This window comes from Danaus plexippus, chromosome Z, assembly GCF_018135715.1.
Source record: "Danaus plexippus chromosome Z, MEX_DaPlex, whole genome shotgun sequence".
NCBI lineage: Eukaryota > Metazoa > Arthropoda > Insecta > Lepidoptera > Nymphalidae > Danaus > Danaus plexippus.
This window is the reverse complement of record NC_083559.1, coordinates 5,099,413-5,118,030: the sequence shown is the minus strand read 5'-3', so window position 1 is coordinate 5,118,030 and position 18,618 is coordinate 5,099,413. Positions and strand designations below refer to the sequence as shown.

The window sequence follows — 18,618 nt, the reverse complement described above, 5'->3', positions numbered from 1 at the left end:
TAAATATACTTTTCAACTTTAATACATATAAAAATATAAATTAAAATAAAAATTGTTAGTTTTTATATGTGGAAATAACAATCTACATACGTAGATCACAACGTAAAGGAAAACTGGAAAATCTAAGTTTAGGAAATATTCCCTCCCAGTTTTTATTACAGTGAGTAAACTGATCTCAAGAGGCACTTCGGTAATCTAATAAAGTTAATATCAGTACATTATTTATGTTCGTTATGCTTAGGCTTGTTTGTTTTTATCTTTACATTTTTTTACAATAACAAAATTGAGTGTGTTTTGGTTATTAAGCTTCGAGAATTATAAAAAAAGTGAATATTGAAATTATGAAAGGGAGACGGTCCGGTTCTTACGTTTTATGCTTCTATTAGAGAGTGGATAAAAATAAGAATTTTGAAATAAATAAATGAAAAAATAATAGTACAAAATTTATGTTTCTTCAATAACTGTACAATGAAAAAAATTAATAGTATATTATTAATAAATTTATATTAATATGTCTTCAAAGCGCTCTTTAATTTTCGTGGTTTTGGGCTATAATCAGGTTCTGGGACGGGAGGCGCTGGGGGCCAAGGGTCTCTTCGCCATTGTTGGTCATTTGGGGGAGTCACTGGTGGTTTTACAGGTATAGGCCGTTTTGGTTCCTCCAAATATGTGAAAGGGCGTGATCCCATTGGGGGATTGGAGTTTTTTGGTGCCACTGACCATGGGTCCGAGCGATACGGCGAACTGAAAAGCAGAATTTTTTTGTTTAAAAAAAAAGGAAAAGAGACAAAATTAAACCGAACACTTACTAGGAATTTCGAAAAAAATGTACAAAAAGTTTCCAACTTTTTCATTCAATATCGGCGTTCCATAGCGTTTATTACGTACTTTGAGTAATCAGGAAGTGGATTTTCTCTAATTTGACGTTGTGGTGGAGATGGAGATATTTCGTCGTTATTGTAAACAGGATTGATATTGGTTCTAGAAAATGCAAAAAAAAAATATTCATGTTACCAGCATGGTATTGTATTATTTATGTAACAGTTGGGAAATCTCTAAAACAGAAAGTGTTTAAAATATTTTTGACAGATATACACACTAATATGATCTTGTAGGTATGTTTGCATTACCTAGGATACCCTAAGAATAATTCATTCCTTTGTTGTTGCCACGGACTCTCCTCTCTCGTGGGTCTTGGTACTCTGAAAAGGTAACGTAGGCAAATATTGATCACAAATAAGCACAAAGTAAAAAATATAATAATATTAAAAATAAGTTTATATCTTTCATGTAATATAAATGGCAGTTTTTGAGGTAAGATTATATTTTTATCTTTTGTTAAACTTACTCATAACCATTGAGTGGTCCTAATTTATGGATTGAATGCTGAAAATAAAGAAAAATTATAAGTCGAAAAAAAAAATTGGAAAAAATTACGAAAATGAGGGCCTAATATTGCAAAATAAAAACTGTTATTTTTGAATTAATATATAATTCTACCGAAACTAAGTACTTGATCTTTCTGACTACTTGCTGAACTACTTTTTGAAAAATCACACATTACCTTGTTTATACATTTTATACTTTACAATAATGTCATATAAGGGTAAGAGTTAAAAGCAGATCAGTTTATTTATAATATTTGAATTATGTTCAAATATTTACTAGGTAAATGTTATGATTAAATGTCACTATAACAACTAAAACTAAAACATTATTGCACATGACCCACTCCGTTTTCCTTTGCCTTCTGTCGATTTTCAATTAGGTAAAAAATTAGGGTAATCAGCAGAACGACGTTGATAGCATGACCGATGTAGCCTTTGAGAGAGATACTCATTAATAAGAACATCCCCAAGCGAAATATTACCAAAGGAGAGTTGTTCAAATTTTCCGAAGTGTCATCATTCTAAAAGAAAAAAAATATTTTTACTTCTAGAATCGAGAGCAGTTAAACCCTCTTAATCATTCCTCAAATTCATTAAGTATATATGATGGTGAGTACGTAGTTATTATTTTTAGATTATTGTCACATAATAAAAAATGGCTTTTATCAATATGTTAAAGAAAAAATAATGTTATTATGGTATAAAAATTTTTGAATTTGAAGAAATTACAAAAATAGATGGGACAACTTTGAGTCTTTGAGTCTTAATCTTTTTAAAGGTATTTTTATATAATGTCATCGCTTATACAAAAAAAAAAACAAACAAAGCTTAAATATCTATTAAAACATTAAAAATTTAAATTTCAAACTTTGTAAATCTTAAAAAAGGGACTGGAGTGTACCAACAAATCCGTTAGATATGTGTGATCCTTGCCAAAATGTGCTCCTAAGGTTATGTCGACTACCAAAAGAGCCACATTGGTTCCAATATAAACATAAGAAACTAAATCCACACAGCCATTGTTTTCCTTTCTTACCACTAAAAAGAAATTTTTGGTCATTATATACACCACATCAAAAAATAATAATTACCTACTAATTTTACTTTTAGAATTCTTAACAATGTTTAAAAAATCATATATGTGTCACCTGCAGTAATTGTTAGAGCTGCACAAAGGTTTAGCACAGCAAAACAAAGTGTCAAAATAATCATAATGAATACTGATTCTGCAGAAGTAATATTTGGGTTCTTCACTGAGTAGGAGCAAGCATCTTCTGCAAAGTAGAGCATTTTAGTATCAGTATAAAAAAATTAAGAAATAAACAATATTAATATATTGAAACATGTCAACAATGTATCATTATCATCATCATTAAAAAATTCAATAACAACATGTCTGAAATGATATTTTGATAAATACAAATAATGACATTTATTAAAACTGATCTTCGCTTTCGCAAAATAAAACAAGCATATCACATTTCGCATGGCGGCAAAATAAGTTTAAATATAAAAGATTGAATTAAACATAAAGATACAAAAAGAATTTTCTACAAAAATAATCTACACCTACCTAGAATATAGTTGCGTAATATCAACGTCCAAAGAGAATTCCAGCCGGCATCCAAATTTTCTATATATGCACACTCATATCGGAAAATAAGTGCTAATATTGAATATATTATACTTGATACTGAAATTATCTGAAATTAAAAATAAGCATTATTTTAAGTTAAAGCAGTTTTGAGACTTAATAATAAAAACGACATTTAATGAATCCATATTTTTATCGTTATAACATTTATTCTAGGAAAGATATGAATAAATCATATACTTATATCTATGATACTAATACATGAAATATCTTTTCTAAGATAAATAATAATCTATACCTATATTTCTTATCACTAATCGTTTTACATATACTCACGATACTAATTAAAGATAATCAGAAATACATATAAATTATTAATGAAATATAGTTTTTTAAATGTTAAAATTACATACATTTCTATAATTCACGGATAATATAAGAAACAAATTATGTATAAAATTAATTCTTTGGAATTTTTTTTTAAGTCTTCGTTTGATCTTTTGATTAGTTTCGTTTGATTGGAATGGACCATATTATCTCATAAGTGCTTTCACATTGTTTTTCAAATTGATATTGAAATACATAACATGAAAAATGTATCATGATTATTATTATTTAAGAAATGAAATGAAAATATAATGAAAACAAAATAATGTCTATTTTTTTTTTATAATCTATGATTCATACGAAGTCAGACTATTTATGCTATGATATCATACATGCCTCATTATTGTTCGCTAAAATCAAAAATGTTAAACGGTGTTCTTTGAGTTTTAACCATTGTGATTACCAAGGGTTAAGATCCTTACAACAGATCTCAATCGTCAAACTACCCACATACGAAGTATTTTGTATTTATCATATAGCCATATCATTGAAATAATGCTGTTTCCTAAATTTATAAAAAAAATACTTGGTGAACTTGGAATATTTTAAGTTGATATATGTATATGAGATGTGATTTTTTTTCATCAACCACCACAAAAACAATTACAGGTATGGTTGATAAATTCTACAAATCAATAAAACAACACAAACATACTTTAACATTATATAAATATATTTTCTTCAATTAAGCTATGGTATCATTCGCATTGAATTTGTGGAATTTTTTCAATGTCATGTTAAAAAATAGCAAAGATCTTAGATATACATATGTAAGAACAGAAGAGTGCACTTACTAAAGCTAGTCCCGCGGAGATAGAGGCTGTGACGACCAATTCAGGTATTGCTTTTGCTCCATTCGTCATGTTTATTATTATTTTTATTATATTTATTTCAAACGACTACGCCTCATGTCGGTCTACTGACTGTACGTGAATAGACTATCATTAATCGTATCACGATAATTGTTATCACTACTTATAAACAATATTATCTTCTGTCCATCGATTACCATCTGTTAAAAAGTTATTGGAAATCGCTAAAATCTTACATGGCTGGGACAAACTTTATTAATTTCCAAAACTGTTTATAGGTCTCTGATTTGTTATTTATTTTAATAATTTTCAATTGAAACATTTAAAATATGATGATGTGATCCCTGGACGTATAATTCCGGTATCGATATTGTTTATTGTTTGATATTACACCATTTCATTCTAATTCATATCGACATTCCAACTGACTTTTATCGAAAGATAATAACCGAGAAATATAAAATATGCCCGTCTTAATCTCTGTTCTAAAAATAAAATCGATCAGTCTTAAACACTTATTTTTTTTAAACAGAACAGAATTTTATTTTTGAGACATGAATCACGTATATCTATAAAGAACATGTGACAAATGATTTTATTAAAATACTTATAAACGTAAAGTTTAACATTGATTTCATTGTCACACAAGACAGATTCAAGTAGCAATTGTTACGCTTAAAATTGTGTTAAGTTACTTGGAATATATTATTTCACGACAAATTTTACTTAATAAATTGTTGAAAAATAATTGTCTTTTACATTCACCCAAAACTACGTATACGTGCAGTTATAAACTTTTTTAACAATTAAAGGAGATTTAAAGGTAAGTAGTATCCAGTGCTGGCAAAGCCCAACTAGATTTTCCTGGAAAAATCTGAACCTTATTTAGACATGTGATTGAAATACTATTTTAAAACTTACATATAACCTACACTGAAGACTACACAATTTTCCCGATGTTAGGTTGATAGTACCATCATATTTTCTGTGTAGTATCAAGGATCTTCTCATCCACATGGGCAGTTGTTGAGTCCGCAGAATCGGCATCGTCTCTTGCTATATGGTATCAGATTCATTTAAGGGAGTTTCAATTTTAATTACATAGTCCGCAAGGTTTAAACACGTAAAACAATATTTCTAAAAAGTACTAAAACGTAAGTAATTTAGTAATTATAATATTTTTTTATATTAAAAGACAACGAAAATTCTTAGATCCTAATAATTATTATTTTGTTTATGATGTTTATCTGTTTAGTTAATTTGTATTAGTTTTGTGTAACCCAATCTCTTTTTAATACATATAAAACTATTTAATTAATAATATGAGTGAAAACAAATTTGACAACCAAAGTCAAAACACTATTTCACGTAACCATGAAAAATTGTCTTTGCACGGATGAAGGCCATCTTTAAAATAACCAAACAATGAAACAATAGATATATTTTAAACAAATAAAATAAAGCATTATATGCCCAGACCAGAGGCTTTTTTGTCAGCATTGCTTGTATTAGCTTGGACGTGGCGCATCGGTAGTTCCTTATATGCAAGTTACTCTTTGTCTGAAGCTATAACCCCTACATGTTTTGGAACCAACGTCAAGACTGGACTCGCTGTATTGCAAATTTGCGCCATCGTCATTTTGGACTTTCTGCCCTTATCTAATTTTCCACGCATAAGCCTCGCACACAGAATAATAAGTATACCAACTCAAGCATACACATTGTATTATGCAAATAAATATATTGGACCTACTCTTGACAGTAGACGTGTTACTATTGTTTTATATATAATATCAGTTTTATGCATACTGGAAACTGTTTATAAAATTAATGTTGACTGGAACAGAATAGAATAGATGTATACATATAAAAAATAAAGAAAAAAACATAAAATTTATATCCACAACAAACCTACACCTTTATAAAGTAATGTAAGGTAATCCATAATTTATTGATTTTTATTAAAACGGGAATTTTGAATTAAAAATGCATTTTATTTAATATGCTAACTAATGCTAAAGTAATGTTAGTAAATTATGTTAAAGTAAGTATAAATTACTAGACAAAGCGACAAAGTCAGTTCCCTCTACCTTTACCTCTGCTCTACTACTATAAAAGTGTGTGTATCATGGTACTGCAATAAAAAAAATACAACGGTATAGTATGTTTATAATATTTTACTTAATACCATAAATAAACTTAGTTAATAAATTCACGTTACCGACATTTCTCATATCTCTAAATGAATTCCAGCGATAGAATTATTTCAGAGCATTAAGATAGAACGAAATAAGAAAACATTAATTTTAGCAATTTATATAAAACAATATATAAAACCTAAATGTTTTCAAATTGTGAAACAATGTTCAAGCTTTATTGAATTCTTATAAAAGTATTAAAAATTAAACTAAGAATCATCTTCGACTTAGCCCCATGTGGTTCCACGTGTCATGTTCATTATTTCATTAATACAAAACATCTGATTGCGTTAGAGGAGCTAAAATGAAATAGGAAAGGTGAAAATTTAAATTAGAAAATATAGACTGAAAAATTCATCGAATCGAGCAATATGTTTAACGAATATTTCTTTCTATATTTTGTAAATAAAATTTTAATCTCTGTACCCAACATTGCTTTAAATTTCAAAACATTATTGAATAAGAGGGTATTATTGGCGTATTGTTATTGAGGAAAATGAAATTATTTGATCTTCACTTGTTTATTCGATTATTCAGTAATATTTATATAAACTTATATGCTTTTTAAAATAGATGACGGTTTCATGTTATAAGTTTCATATATAATGTTGTTAAAAATGCAAAGATTGTTTTATATTAATTTGTGCGAGATAATATAAAAATATTACAAACCAATATAAATAATAAATAACTAACACAGCCTTGGTAGTTGCGATATGTAATTTCTCTTTTGCGTTAGTGAACTCAAGCTAGAGGCTGCTCGATGTACAGCTATAACAAAAAAAATATATAATTATTATTCAAAATCCCACCTTGGTATGCTCCTGGGATCATCAATCGATGACAGGATACCACTATGGCTCAATGGGTTAATTGTGCAAAATGTACTTTTGGAATATATTATATGTAAATTGCTGATTACTATAACTCATTTAGAACTACTAAGATTAAGTTAGATTGTTTTCTACATATATATGTATAAGTTCGCTAGAGCAACTAAGCCTTTAATACTTACATGCTTTGCGAACCGAATGTAATGCCGTATAGTCCGGTAGCGGCACTGGAGGCAGGTCTTCGTCTGGTGGCAGCTGGTCACGCATGCGGTGTGCTGACGCTGGAATGTAGGCCCACGGCAGCTGACCTTGTAATTCTGCGGCAGTGTCGCGTCGCCTATGTAATTTATTTTTATTTATTATATTCAATGTACATTTACAAATAAATCTTATTTGACAATAAGCATATCTTCTGTGATGATAAAAGCGATTCAAATACAGTATCATAATTAAAGTTCCCGTAACCCAGACTTAAAAACCCTTAATTACCCGCGGTTCAAAGCCGGATTACCGTCTGGAGAGTCATTAAGCTGTGGTAATGACTGTGAGGCTCTCGGGGGTGAACTACGGCCGGTGTCGATTACAGCGTTGTCCAAACGTCGTTGCTGTTCCGCAATCATGTTTTCCAAGCGTTGAGGTAATGATAACAGATTTGCAGGAAAGTTAACTGTTCTTTTTTTGTCAATCTCACGATGATGTATTTTGGGCGACCTGCAATTTTTCAGGATAGAGAAAGTTTAACGTTAACTTTTTTGTTTTGTAAATTTGTATTTTTTTTAATATTTTCAATTTATAGGTGCTTTTTTATATTTATGTTTTAAAATTGATAATAACAAATTGTTATATTTATTGAATGTGTACATACCTTTCAGGTGAGGTATACGAAGAATCTAGTACAGAAGCTCGCTGTGAGATGGATGGTTTTGTAAATAAAAACCTCTTCATAGTGCGAAAGGCGTTGTTGAAACCAGCCCGCGGTATTTTTGATGAATCTTCACGTATACTTGAATCTTCTATGTCCCTTGTACTCGTGCTTGCTTCCGTGATATTACTTAGAGGAATTGACAAAACGGTTCTATCATCAGCACTGTTGCTCACTTTGCGTGCTACTATTGGTTCTGATACACGTCTGATTGGAAGATGTACTGGGGTAACAACTTGTGGTTTTGGAGTTTGAGATTGTGTAATTTGAGGTAAAGGTGGTTGCGGTGGTGGCAGTGGCGGTGGAGGCGGTAGTGCTGGTACAATCGGAGACTCAATCTATATAAAAAAACACTTTGGCAATAATAGGCAATGATTATAATATTTTGGATTATTATATTTTGTATTCGAACTTAGATTTACATGGTTTTTGTAAACTATTAAGAGTTTGATTCACAAAAAATAAGACCTATAAGATACATATCTATCATCCACAGATGAGGCATTCCACGTATATAGAACAAATACATGTACATTAGCTATTTTATTAATATAACTTATCCAGAATCTGGTTTTGAAAATGTAAAAAAATATCTGTTGCCTTTTCTTATATACTATTTTACACTGATATACATGGATTCACTAACTTTCTCATCCTATGATGGCAACTGACAAAAAGATTGCAGAGGCCACTTATCCATTCTAATTTCTTGATTTTAATATAGATATATAAGAAACACTCAAGTTTCAAACTTACGATACTAATATCTGGTTGTGGTTTGCTTTTATCAAGGACTACAATCACAATGAGTATAAGATTGATTACGAAGAAGACAGCGAAACGTGAGTAGAGAGCCACCATGATCCAAGCCGTCAGAGACGTGTCGAGTTGCTTATTTCCTATGCCGCTTATGGTACCTCCTATATAGTCCATCACTTCTGTTAAGGTCTGAAACAATTGTAACGTTATTAACGTAACTTAATAAGCTACGATAAATGGGGCTAGACGTGACCTCATCTTTTGAAAATATCTTCTATATTTTCTGTAGTATAAAAACTATAATTACCCGTGTATAGAACGAGTCATTAGCAAAAATGACTGTAGCAACTACGTCACAACCACAAACTGCTATAGAAATAAACACCCATGGCCAGCGCAAGGGTCTTAAATAGCCCGACTTCTCTTTTCCAGCTAGAAGGGAAGTTGTTATTCAGCCTTGATTTTATAAACAATAATAATTATTAAAAACAAAAAAAATCAAATACCAATTTATTTTTTTTGTTGAAAGAATGTCTTTATATAACAGTATTCATGTACGTGAAAGGAACTTACTCACCCATTAAAATGATGCTGGCTAAAAACCAAAGTACGCTGAGTCCTAGGCTCGCACTATTAATGTAAAAAGTGCGAGTGACCGTTAGTGGTTCATTAGTTAGGAGTACGAAAGCCTGATCAGGAATACCCTCTATCACTTTCCCTATATTTATACGACTTCCACAATCTGGATCTGAAAAGTAATTAATACAAAGTCATTGCAGGCATATTCGTTATCAATATAAAGAACAAAATAACCCTTAAATTTTTTTTTGTACTTACTGTGTAAATACAGAATTTTAATATAAATTAAAAAGGGCAAGTCGCGTAAAAAATCAATGAGGCAAAAATATTGTGCTAAAGACAGCGAACTGAAGATTGCCTGGGTGACCGCTTGGAGCTAAAACCGAGAAAGAAAGATTATAATTTATATTTATAAATATGTAAGACAACATCCTGAAAAGATTTCTTGCTGAACTTAAAATTTCATAAGTAAAAATTTTTAAAAGTTGCAAAACAAATCAAGTAATAATTTATGCATATGTAATGACTAATGAGTTCTCCCATTATTTATTCTTTGGCTGCTTTGTCATACTTCTGCCAGCATGCTTTGCCTTTCATGTCCACTAAAAAAAGTAGCCTATTTCCTTTTCAATTTTTTTTTTTTTACCAAATTTCCCTAAAATAAATCAATGGTTCACAACATAACAATGAAATCATAGAAGTCCGACAAAAAGACATAGTGTTTTTTATTGTGAATTTATATTTAATATTAATATGGATTCTTGTAGACTTCATAGTTATATAGATCTGCTCGGCAAGTTTTGGTAGGCGCTTCAATTCTGTCATCGTTACCATAAATTTTTGTTTTCTTATATTACGTAGAATAATTTGTTGCTTTTCAGTCCCTCTTAAATTAAGAATCAGCATGACAAATATATCGTTTTGTTTACTAAATTACATAGATGGTTTATATAAAAATAGTTTTCGTCAAGGACTTCGTCAGTTTCAACTTGTGAATTAGAAATTTGTAGTTGACTTGGCGAACTCTGTTCCGCCATAAATAAGTAGGTTGGATTTTATTAAATATTTTGTCGAACGCGACGTAAAATATTCTATGTCCATTTCTTGATTCTAAACCAATTCTCCACCAATTTTCACCCAAATCGGCACAGCCGTTATTGAGTTATAAATATTGCAATTAACACAACTTTTTTAAATACATACACGTTAAAGTACCACACATTTAGAACTACCTACATTTTATGATTAAAGGAGATGAAATTACTTTCATAATTTACTAAACATTCTCGTTCCATTTTCTTCAGGCCTTTAAAAAGAGATAGTTAAAATGCCAAGATATCTTGTCAAGGAATTTGTTAATAGATATATATGTATCAGTTATTTCGTAACAAGTCGTTACTTTCATACAACAAAAATGTGACTTTCTATTAGTCATATGAGTTAACGATAAGATAAAGTCGATCAATATATTGCTATACGTAAGTGTATAGCAATACACTTACGTATATTTACAATTTTTCTCGAGAGCAATTAATTTATTTTTGTTTACTTCCTTTGTTTTGATTCAGAAGAAAGATTACTATGTATATTATATGGTAATGATGATTATTGTTGTTACCTCAGTTTACAGTAATAGTAGAACCTCAGATTTATTATGGTCGGTTTAGCTACTATTTATTGTATTTTTGGGTCACCATAAGGATGTGAGATTTATTCTGAAGGTCAAGTGGAAAGTTAGTATAGTTCTATCTTCCACAGAACTTTACCTGCAGACATCACGTAAATAAGAAATCTATTGATCTCATTAGTAACAACTAGCAAAAACTTATAAACAAATACAAACTATTTGTAGTTTCAGAAAGCAAATAAAAACATAAAAAAGCCTCATATCTCAATGAAAATTAGTTTTTATGTTAGCATTACATTTTTCAGTTCTGTTGTAAAATAGTTAGTCAATAAATAGTATCTATCACGAACTAACGCCCTGTTTGGGATAAAATTGTTATCATTTAAACGCGGCGTCTTCAGTTATCGGAGCTAGTGACGGGGCTGATAACACTTCTTAGTTCGATCAAAATTCCTGTGTTCCACTTTATTATTCTTGTACGTCATTATATTATCTAGAAATGACATTCGTTAAAAGCGGATATGTTAAACAACAAAATTTGGCGCCATTCTAGATAAAATTATTTTCTATATTTAAGATATTTAAAAGAACAACTTTCGCAATGCTTAGGAATAAAAAATCGCTAGTTCATTATTAAGCTTAAAATTTTACATGCAAGCGACAGTCATAATAAAAATTATGGAAATTATCCAATTTTAAATGACTGAAATTTATAATCAAATAGTGTTATTAAGACAGATTAAGAACATTGCATCGGTACTGTTACATACAAATGTTGAATACTTGCTAGTATTAATATATAAGAATGCTACTGCATAGTCATAATTATATGATTATCACAAATAATTTGTACTTCACTGGACGAAAAAAGAAAATTACAACTACCTACTTCTCAATTAATATGAACAGAGAGGAAAATAGCAGAGTTTATTTTATAAATAATCAAATATGAGTGGGTTTTTAACATCCATAACCATATCATATAACATGTAATGAGGTCAATTAGCATGATGATGAAAGAAAAAACAAATCGTCAGTTGTACTAAGACATTTAATTTATATATGGAAAACAGAATATCGCAAATTATTTCAATCTATCCATTAAATTATGTTTTTGTTACTCACCATGGTAATAACGCCTGCGAATGCCATCACTTTCATCCCCATGTTGAAATAATGTTATGAAATACAGTCATAAAAATCACTTTATAATTCTAACTCATCATAATGATGAAACTAACAAACGAATCTTACTACTTTCTGGCTGACTGGCTCTGACGTCGTTTTCACTAAGTTGCAGCCAGCATCGCACTGCTATTCACAATCTTTAAATTCTCAGGCGATAAGATTTACAATCGAAACTAGATCAGATAGACGCATTTTTTTTTGTGTTACCTTTTTGAGAAAATTACAACATTTACGCAATAAATTTTAAATAATACAACTTTATTCTCATATATATTATATTATTTTAAAATAAACACTAATTTTGCCTTAAGGTTTTATTAAAGATCTTGTTTTGAGTTCAGTGTATTAATACTGTATAATATTAAAAAAAGTTTACCTTCTCTTAATACATCTCCAAGTAATACTAGCACCTATTTATTCAAATTAACATAATCTCATACCCGTGCTAAATGCATTCTGGAGGACATGTTTATATAAAGGACCAATTTATGCTACATGATGGAACTCCTTAGTCAGTTTTTGTTGGATATTCATTTACCTAATACATAAATCATGTCGCCCCATAAGGTAGTAATTTTGACTATAAATTTATTTTCTAATATCGAAGGGTTTACATTCATGATAATAAGGAAATATTATATCTTTACAGATTGTTATATTAGTGTTGTGCTACTCATCAATATCCAAATGCACTGAGGAAAATGAAACATCAAAAATTACGGGACCCAAAGATATGTAAGTAATAAAATACATGTATATTGGCTAATATTGGATATTACATTATAAACTTATAAAATAATTTTTAAATAATAAAAGTAGTGATGTAGTAGCTTATAAGCTATGTATAAGGATTATTAAATTAGTTTCTTGAGAACAAAAGTTTATGTAAGCGTTGATTTTTAAAAAAAATTACTCGAGTTATAGAATATTTCAATTAAATTTGTTCTTGAGTAATATATAAAAACACACTAAGAATATTAATGGAGAGCTTCTATAAGGTGAAAAAATTGATAGTGGATAATGTATTCCATTACAAAAAATCCCGTATATTTATTTTAAAAGGTACGTAGTACGAGCCACAGTTTATCAAGTCGGCATTCTCACCAACCGAACAAACGATACCGCAGAACCGAAAACGTAAGTCATCTAGGAAATCCAATAATACCAACTTTTACTTATCAATATTTTTCCCCGCTCTAAACGACGCAACGTTTAAATATGGCGATAAATTATGTGCATAGTTTACAGCAAAAACTTAATTTTTTTATATGTTAATGATTCCCGATAAATCTATACTTAACGAAGCGTAAATAAATGGGTTGGTAATTAAAATGCAGATACACCGCTACATTAAACAAAATATTGTTAGCACTATGTTAGTTATTTATTTTTAGAGTTCTATGTAAAGCGCGCTACTAAAAGTATTCATTGTTTGCAAACGATTACTGTCAGCTTTAAAAACTCTCTTTTATTTGAATTCTTTGCTGCCATTTAAAGCCTCTCCTTTTGACGTTCAACTGAGGGAATGCTACGAGAGACCATTCTATTTAAAGAGAGCAAGCATGTCTTTAAAAAAAAGACTCTGTAAATATTTGTCTCATCAAAAACGTTATTAAAATAACAGACCATGAACTGTCTGCCCTGAAGTAAATCTTTCGAATTTAGTAATGTTAGGTACATTAATTATATATTCACATTAGTTCTTTATTAATGTTTTTTTTTTTTCATTTTCGTTTTACTCTAGATTGTTAAAAAGTTTCATAGGATTTATAACATTGTTTTACTTTTTAAAGTGAATGCTTCGTGTTTTTCTTACGCGACAAAAACCACATACACGTACTAAATGTAAAAAAACATCGACTTTTTACAAAATTTCAGAGGTCGTCAGGAGGCAATAACTATCTACCGAAACAAAGGTTCGGATATTGATTTTAGCAACATTCATAATCCTTTGTTGACAAACGTCACAGCCGAAAAAGTTTTGGGCGTGGCACCCATGCCTAATGAAAAAATATCATGGAATAATATCAAACGTTTGATCGAACCACAAGGTGAATTTGAAATTTGCGACAAATATTTAGTTAGAATTTATGAAATCAAAATTAAATCTCAAACTGACAACAATCGTCAGATGAACTGTTACTTTCTTTAACATTGTAATGTTTCATGTGAAATAATTTGTCGCTTACCTTTTAGACAATGTGAAAGCTTCAAATTTAACTGAAGATAATAAAGCTGAATTGAATGGAGATGTAAAAAAATCAAAACGCGACGTATCAAAACGGCCTGCGGAAATAGAAAGGGGAGCAGCGGTGATTCCTTCGGAAGCTGGCATTCATTCCATTGGACTGCCGCCCTTGATAGTTTTTAATAAAAATCTTTCTAAAATCCCAGTACCTATTCCTAACATGTCAGTCGTTAGTTACGCCAAAGTTAATACTTTGGTACATTCTCCATAATTTACATTGCTTCAGCTTATTGTTGATCTAATTTAGAGTAGAAAATGTATTTACATATCAAGTATGTACCAATAAAGAATGTCCTTTATAAAATAAAAAAATGAAATCTCTTTTATTTATTAAGAAATAAGCAAGTTTATGTTTCATATAGTATATTTAAGAATATCATTTTATTAAACACATTATAACGGTACAAGTAAATATATAATCTTTTAAAACTTGCTTCATCTACTTGGCATGCTACTTTTCATAGATTAAGCAAGACAAAGGCTTTTAGACCGAACCATAGACCGCATGTCCCAATTCGACGCATGCGTGGCACGTTAATGATTTCTCCCCGTAGAAAAAAACGAAATTAATGCAAAGTCGCACGTATTACTCAAGTTTAAGGTGCATAGTTTCTAATGTTTGGAATCATTGATGGAGTGTTTGAGTCCGGCTAGAGTAGTGTCAGAAGAGAAGGCACGGCCACGCTGACGATGAACTCCCCCAAACTAAACGAAAGATGTCCAAGCAGTCTTAGCACCAGTAAAAAGCATCTAAGCACCGAATCCAAGGAAGATTCTCTTGACAACTCCGTAAGTAAAAATAAAACAACACCGATAAATAACTAGAAACAAAATTAATTTCTAAATCGTGGCCATGAACATTATTCTAAATTCAATACAGTATAGTGTACCCTAGACTATTGCGTCATATTGTTTTTGGACATACATATATTAAAATTAAATTTGCACTGTATTAAACAAAGTAAAACATATTTAAAAAAAAACAACAAAATATTTTATTTAGTACTAAATTCATATTCAACTTGTAACTTAAAATAAATTTAGTCTTAATCAAGTGTTATCTTAGGCATATTTGAAAGGTGAATGATCGCCCTGGGGTTGTTGACACGAGTCCTTTCTCATTGCGCGCGGAAAATGTGTTTACCAAATAAATGGCGGGTCATAATAAATTAATTATTAAAATTAAGAATACTGCTACAAACCTATACTGACAAATACAATTGTAGTTATTTATCTGTGATAAAAACATTTGCGTATTCCTGTTAACTTATAAATTGATATTATAGATACGTGAGTCTATTAAATCGGAGAGACCAGGAAGTAAAGGAGAAGAGGATTGTAGGCGGCGAACTATTATCGTGGAAAAGAAAAATGGTAGCTACGGGTTCACGCTACAGAGCTACGGCATTCATTATAAGAAGGTACAATAACAGATTAATCACTCTGTGTTTAATTAAAAATTATAATTTTTAAATAACCTAAAACACTGGTTATTTGTAACAACCCCATTCCAACAAAACCAATATTTTTGTACATTTCTTCTTCTTTTTTTCTATGAGACAACATGTATTTTATTTTGTTTAAATTATTTTATATATAGACACAAAATTTTTATTGACACATGAATGTTTCAATACCAATCAATATATTGCAGGAGCAAGAAATAGAAGTAATTACTTACGTAGATCACGTGGAGGCTGAGGGTCCTGCTGCAGCGGCGGGAATGCGCGAAGGAGATGTCATCCTATCAATTAATGGAATAGATGTTGAACGTGCCGACCATGCTTCCATAGTCACTGCCATCAATTCTTGTGACTCACGAATGCGCATCGTTGTCATATTTGAAGACTGCGTTCGTAAAGTGGAGCTTCATCTGAAGTATATTAACATTCAACGCACAATACAAAACAAAATGCGAGAACTTGAACAACTTAGCATAAGAGAAAGACAAGTCTTCGATTCTAACTGGAAAACGCATAGCTTACCTTCTCAAAAGAAAAAATCGTCACCGTCGGACATAATATCTGACACCGAAGATAATATTGTTGACAATATTAATAGTACATATTGTCGACCGACATTGTCTAGTGAGAATGTCACTGCCGCCAAACCGCCTCAACCAAACGTGTTCATGTACCAGTACTTAGATCCTAGATACGGCGCTTGTATAATACAACCGAATTTACGTACTGGAGGTTTTGTTATCACTGTAGGGTCGCCGAGAAATAGAAAAGATTGTCACCATTATGTAGTTAAAACTTCTAATGAGTGTCATCGTGCTTCAGAAGTATACAAGCCGGCTAACGGAAAGCACATGAAAACCCATAGAAACAGTCACAGTCATGGGTGTGCGCCTTGTATGCCAGTCTACAATAATCAGGATGCAAACAGTCTTGAAGCTTATGATCTCGCGAGCCCTTGTTGTGATCCTCACTGTGTGCCTAACTCTAGAAAGAAATTAAGACGAAAGAAGGAATGTTCTAAAGAACATAAAAGAAAAGAAAAATACCAACAAGTTGATAAATCTACTCAAAAACCTGACAATTGTTCTCACTCAGTCACACATCACACTAAAAAAGTTTGCGCATCTGGTCATTGTTCTGGAAGATACAGATATCTTGCGACAGAATCTACTCAAACGAGTCAGTGCAGCTTGCAATCATATGCAACCAGCAATGCTACCGCAGCGTGTGATAACTCTGCTTCAAGTTATAGTACCTCTCTAAGTAGCGATACCTTATTCTGGGACAATGAGCGCTCGGAAGTCAAGTCCTCACCAAAGATTCAGTATCAAAGTTCTCATCAGCATGTAAAACCGAAGTCATGGGATAATCTAACTACAAAAGCTATAGGAGGATACGGTTTCGGTTATGGATATTTAGACACAAGCGTGAAACATACAAATAGATCGAAGAGTCAAAGTAGAAATCATAGCGGACGTAGTTCTCAAAGTCATCATGACTATCAGCATCACGCATCGGAAAAGCACTCCCATAGACAAAACGGCACTCCTCACCATTACCCCGTATATGGAAGAAGCCATAGTCACTGTCCTCCTACCAAATCTACTGAAAGTTTAGTTTTAGTACCTAAGTATCAATTAGAAAGCAGTGGATCAGAAAGTCGATTAGCTTGCGATTGCGTTGACTCCGTCGAATATTATCGTCGAGTTAATTCTTCAAAGAGCCCCGGAGAACCTCAAGCAACCTATTACTCACAACGATTTGTATACCATGGTCATTCATATAAAAAGAAAGATGCAAATCTCAGTTCTGAAATTACAAGATTGTAAGCAATACCTAGAAGATATTCTTAAATTTAACACCTGCTTTCTTTGAAATTAAATTCTTTTTATTAGTTCCTTCGATTTGAAAAACAATATTTTCTATTCGAACTCGATTTTCGATTTTATTAGGATAATTAATTACTGATATAATAGGTCTTTAACTAAAACAAAAGATTTCAATTCTTCTTTCAATGATAAAATACAATTCCTAAAGCAATAATTGCAATTAATATAATAAAGCGAGGATATACACGTAGATATACATTACGAAATCGTCACATAATATTTTTTAAATTATATCGTGTTGTTCGACAAATCGTAGTCCCTTTTGAAACCATTTTGTCAGCTTTATACTCGTTGATTTATAGTTTGGAATAAAAAAATACAAGAAAATGTCTTTTTTTTTCTAAGTAAAAATCCATTCCACAAAAATATAATGTAGTTATATGACCTAAAAGAAAAAAAAAATGGAAAATGATATGTACTAAAATATACATCAAATCATTAGTGAGTCGCTTTATAAAGATAAATAGAGATATATAGATAATGATACCTGATTATATTTTATAATTAAAAACGTTCCTGTGGTATTTTTAACTCTTTATTAACAGTTAATAATTAGTATAATAGAGAAAAAAAATTACTTTTTGGAACCCAAATATGCAAATCGGGAACGAATTATTATCTAGATTTGAAGCTGACTTCCTTATGCGCAAAAGTCAAAACTGGCTATTGGATGATAGCGCCGAAATTAGGTGGGTGAACCGTGTATCTTAAGAGTTCATCAGAGATCGAGG

The 18,618-nt window shown here is 30.8% G+C and overlaps 4 protein-coding genes across 8 annotated transcripts; 2 read left to right on the top strand and 2 right to left on the bottom strand.

Moving 5' to 3' along the window:
- Positions 1–436: 436 nt before the first annotated feature.
- LOC116778120 (uncharacterized) lies at positions 437–4,318 on the bottom strand. 2 transcript variants are annotated; one of them, XM_032672005.2, is made up of 9 exons: positions 4,164–4,318; positions 2,962–3,091; positions 2,537–2,662; positions 2,290–2,426; positions 1,733–1,909; positions 1,349–1,386; positions 1,131–1,202; positions 889–981; positions 437–744 (listed from the first exon to the last, which is right to left on the bottom strand). In XM_032672005.2, exons 1-9 carry the CDS (start codon positions 4,230–4,232, stop codon positions 507–509), a joined length of 1,080 nt encoding a protein of 359 aa, XP_032527896.2. In that variant the 5' UTR covers positions 4,233–4,318; the 3' UTR covers positions 437–506. The 2 variants fall into 2 exon arrangements, with proteins under 2 accessions (XP_032527896.2, XP_061382513.1); XM_061526529.1 differs by having other exon boundaries at positions 625–744; positions 810–981.
- Positions 4,319–6,392: 2,074 nt separating this feature from the next.
- LOC116778095 (uncharacterized) lies at positions 6,393–12,397 on the bottom strand. 4 transcript variants are annotated; one of them, XR_009753414.1, is made up of 10 exons: positions 12,225–12,397; positions 9,731–9,848; positions 9,471–9,641; positions 9,201–9,325; positions 8,891–9,082; positions 8,078–8,472; positions 7,724–7,923; positions 7,395–7,549; positions 7,052–7,150; positions 6,393–6,678 (listed from the first exon to the last, which is right to left on the bottom strand). XR_009753414.1 is itself a non-coding variant. In XM_061526322.1 (10 exons), the coding sequence occupies exons 1-9, from the start codon at positions 12,264–12,266 to the stop codon at positions 7,071–7,073; spliced, it is 1,500 nt and encodes a 499-aa protein (XP_061382306.1). In that variant the 5' UTR covers positions 12,267–12,397; the 3' UTR covers positions 6,393–6,678; positions 7,052–7,070. The 4 variants fall into 4 exon arrangements, 3 of the variants coding, with proteins under 3 accessions (XP_061382306.1, XP_032527859.1, XP_061382307.1); XM_061526322.1 differs by having other exon boundaries at positions 7,702–7,923; XM_032671968.2 differs by having other exon boundaries at positions 7,076–7,150; positions 7,702–7,923.
- Positions 12,398–12,782: 385 nt separating this feature from the next.
- On the top strand, positions 12,783–14,849 carry LOC116778096 (uncharacterized). The gene is made up of 5 exons (XM_032671969.2): positions 12,783–12,854; positions 12,937–13,022; positions 13,350–13,424; positions 14,166–14,338; positions 14,484–14,849. Exons 1-5 carry the CDS (start codon positions 12,840–12,842, stop codon positions 14,744–14,746), a joined length of 612 nt encoding a protein of 203 aa, XP_032527860.2. The 5' UTR covers positions 12,783–12,839; the 3' UTR covers positions 14,747–14,849.
- A 281-nt stretch (positions 14,850–15,130) lies between these two features.
- On the top strand, positions 15,131–17,932 carry LOC116777929 (uncharacterized). Its single transcript, XM_032671741.2, has 3 exons — positions 15,131–15,324; positions 15,822–15,956; positions 16,190–17,932. The coding sequence occupies exons 1-3, from the start codon at positions 15,226–15,228 to the stop codon at positions 17,825–17,827; spliced, it is 1,872 nt and encodes a 623-aa protein (XP_032527632.2). The 5' UTR covers positions 15,131–15,225; the 3' UTR covers positions 17,828–17,932.
- The last annotated feature ends 686 nt before the right edge of the window (positions 17,933–18,618 follow it).

Coding starts and splice junctions, on each gene's coding strand:
- LOC116778096 (XM_032671969.2), top strand. Junction 13,425..14,165: donor GATACCGCAGAACCGAAAAC/GTAAGTCATCTA, acceptor ACAAAATTTCAG/AGGTCGTCAGGAGGCAATAA. Junction 14,339..14,483: donor ACGTTTGATCGAACCACAAG/GTGAATTTGAAA, acceptor CTTACCTTTTAG/ACAATGTGAAAGCTTCAAAT.
- LOC116777929 (XM_032671741.2), top strand. CDS start 15,226: ATGAACTCCCCCAAACTAAACGAAAGATGTCCAAGCAGTCTTAGCACC. Junction 15,325..15,821: donor AAGATTCTCTTGACAACTCC/GTAAGTAAAAAT, acceptor TTGATATTATAG/ATACGTGAGTCTATTAAATC. Junction 15,957..16,189: donor ACGGCATTCATTATAAGAAG/GTACAATAACAG, acceptor AATATATTGCAG/GAGCAAGAAATAGAAGTAAT.
- LOC116778120 (XM_032672005.2), bottom strand. CDS start 4,232: ATGACGAATGGAGCAAAAGCAATACCTGAATTGGTCGTCACAGCCTCT. Junction 2,663..2,961: donor ATTACGCAACTATATTCTAG/GTAGGTGTAGAT, acceptor TCTACTTTGCAG/AAGATGCTTGCTCCTACTCA. Junction 982..1,130: donor TTATTCTTAGGGTATCCTAG/GTAATGCAAACA, acceptor TGCATTTTCTAG/AACCAATATCAATCCTGTTT.
- LOC116778095 (XM_032671968.2), bottom strand. CDS start 12,266: ATGGGGATGAAAGTGATGGCATTCGCAGGCGTTATTACCATG. Junction 9,326..9,470: donor AGCCAGCATCATTTTAATGG/GTGAGTAAGTTC, acceptor CTTCCCTTCTAG/CTGGAAAAGAGAAGTCGGGC. Junction 6,679..7,075: donor ATCGCAACTACCAAGGCTGT/GTTAGTTATTTA, acceptor ATTTCATTTTAG/CTCCTCTAACGCAATCAGAT.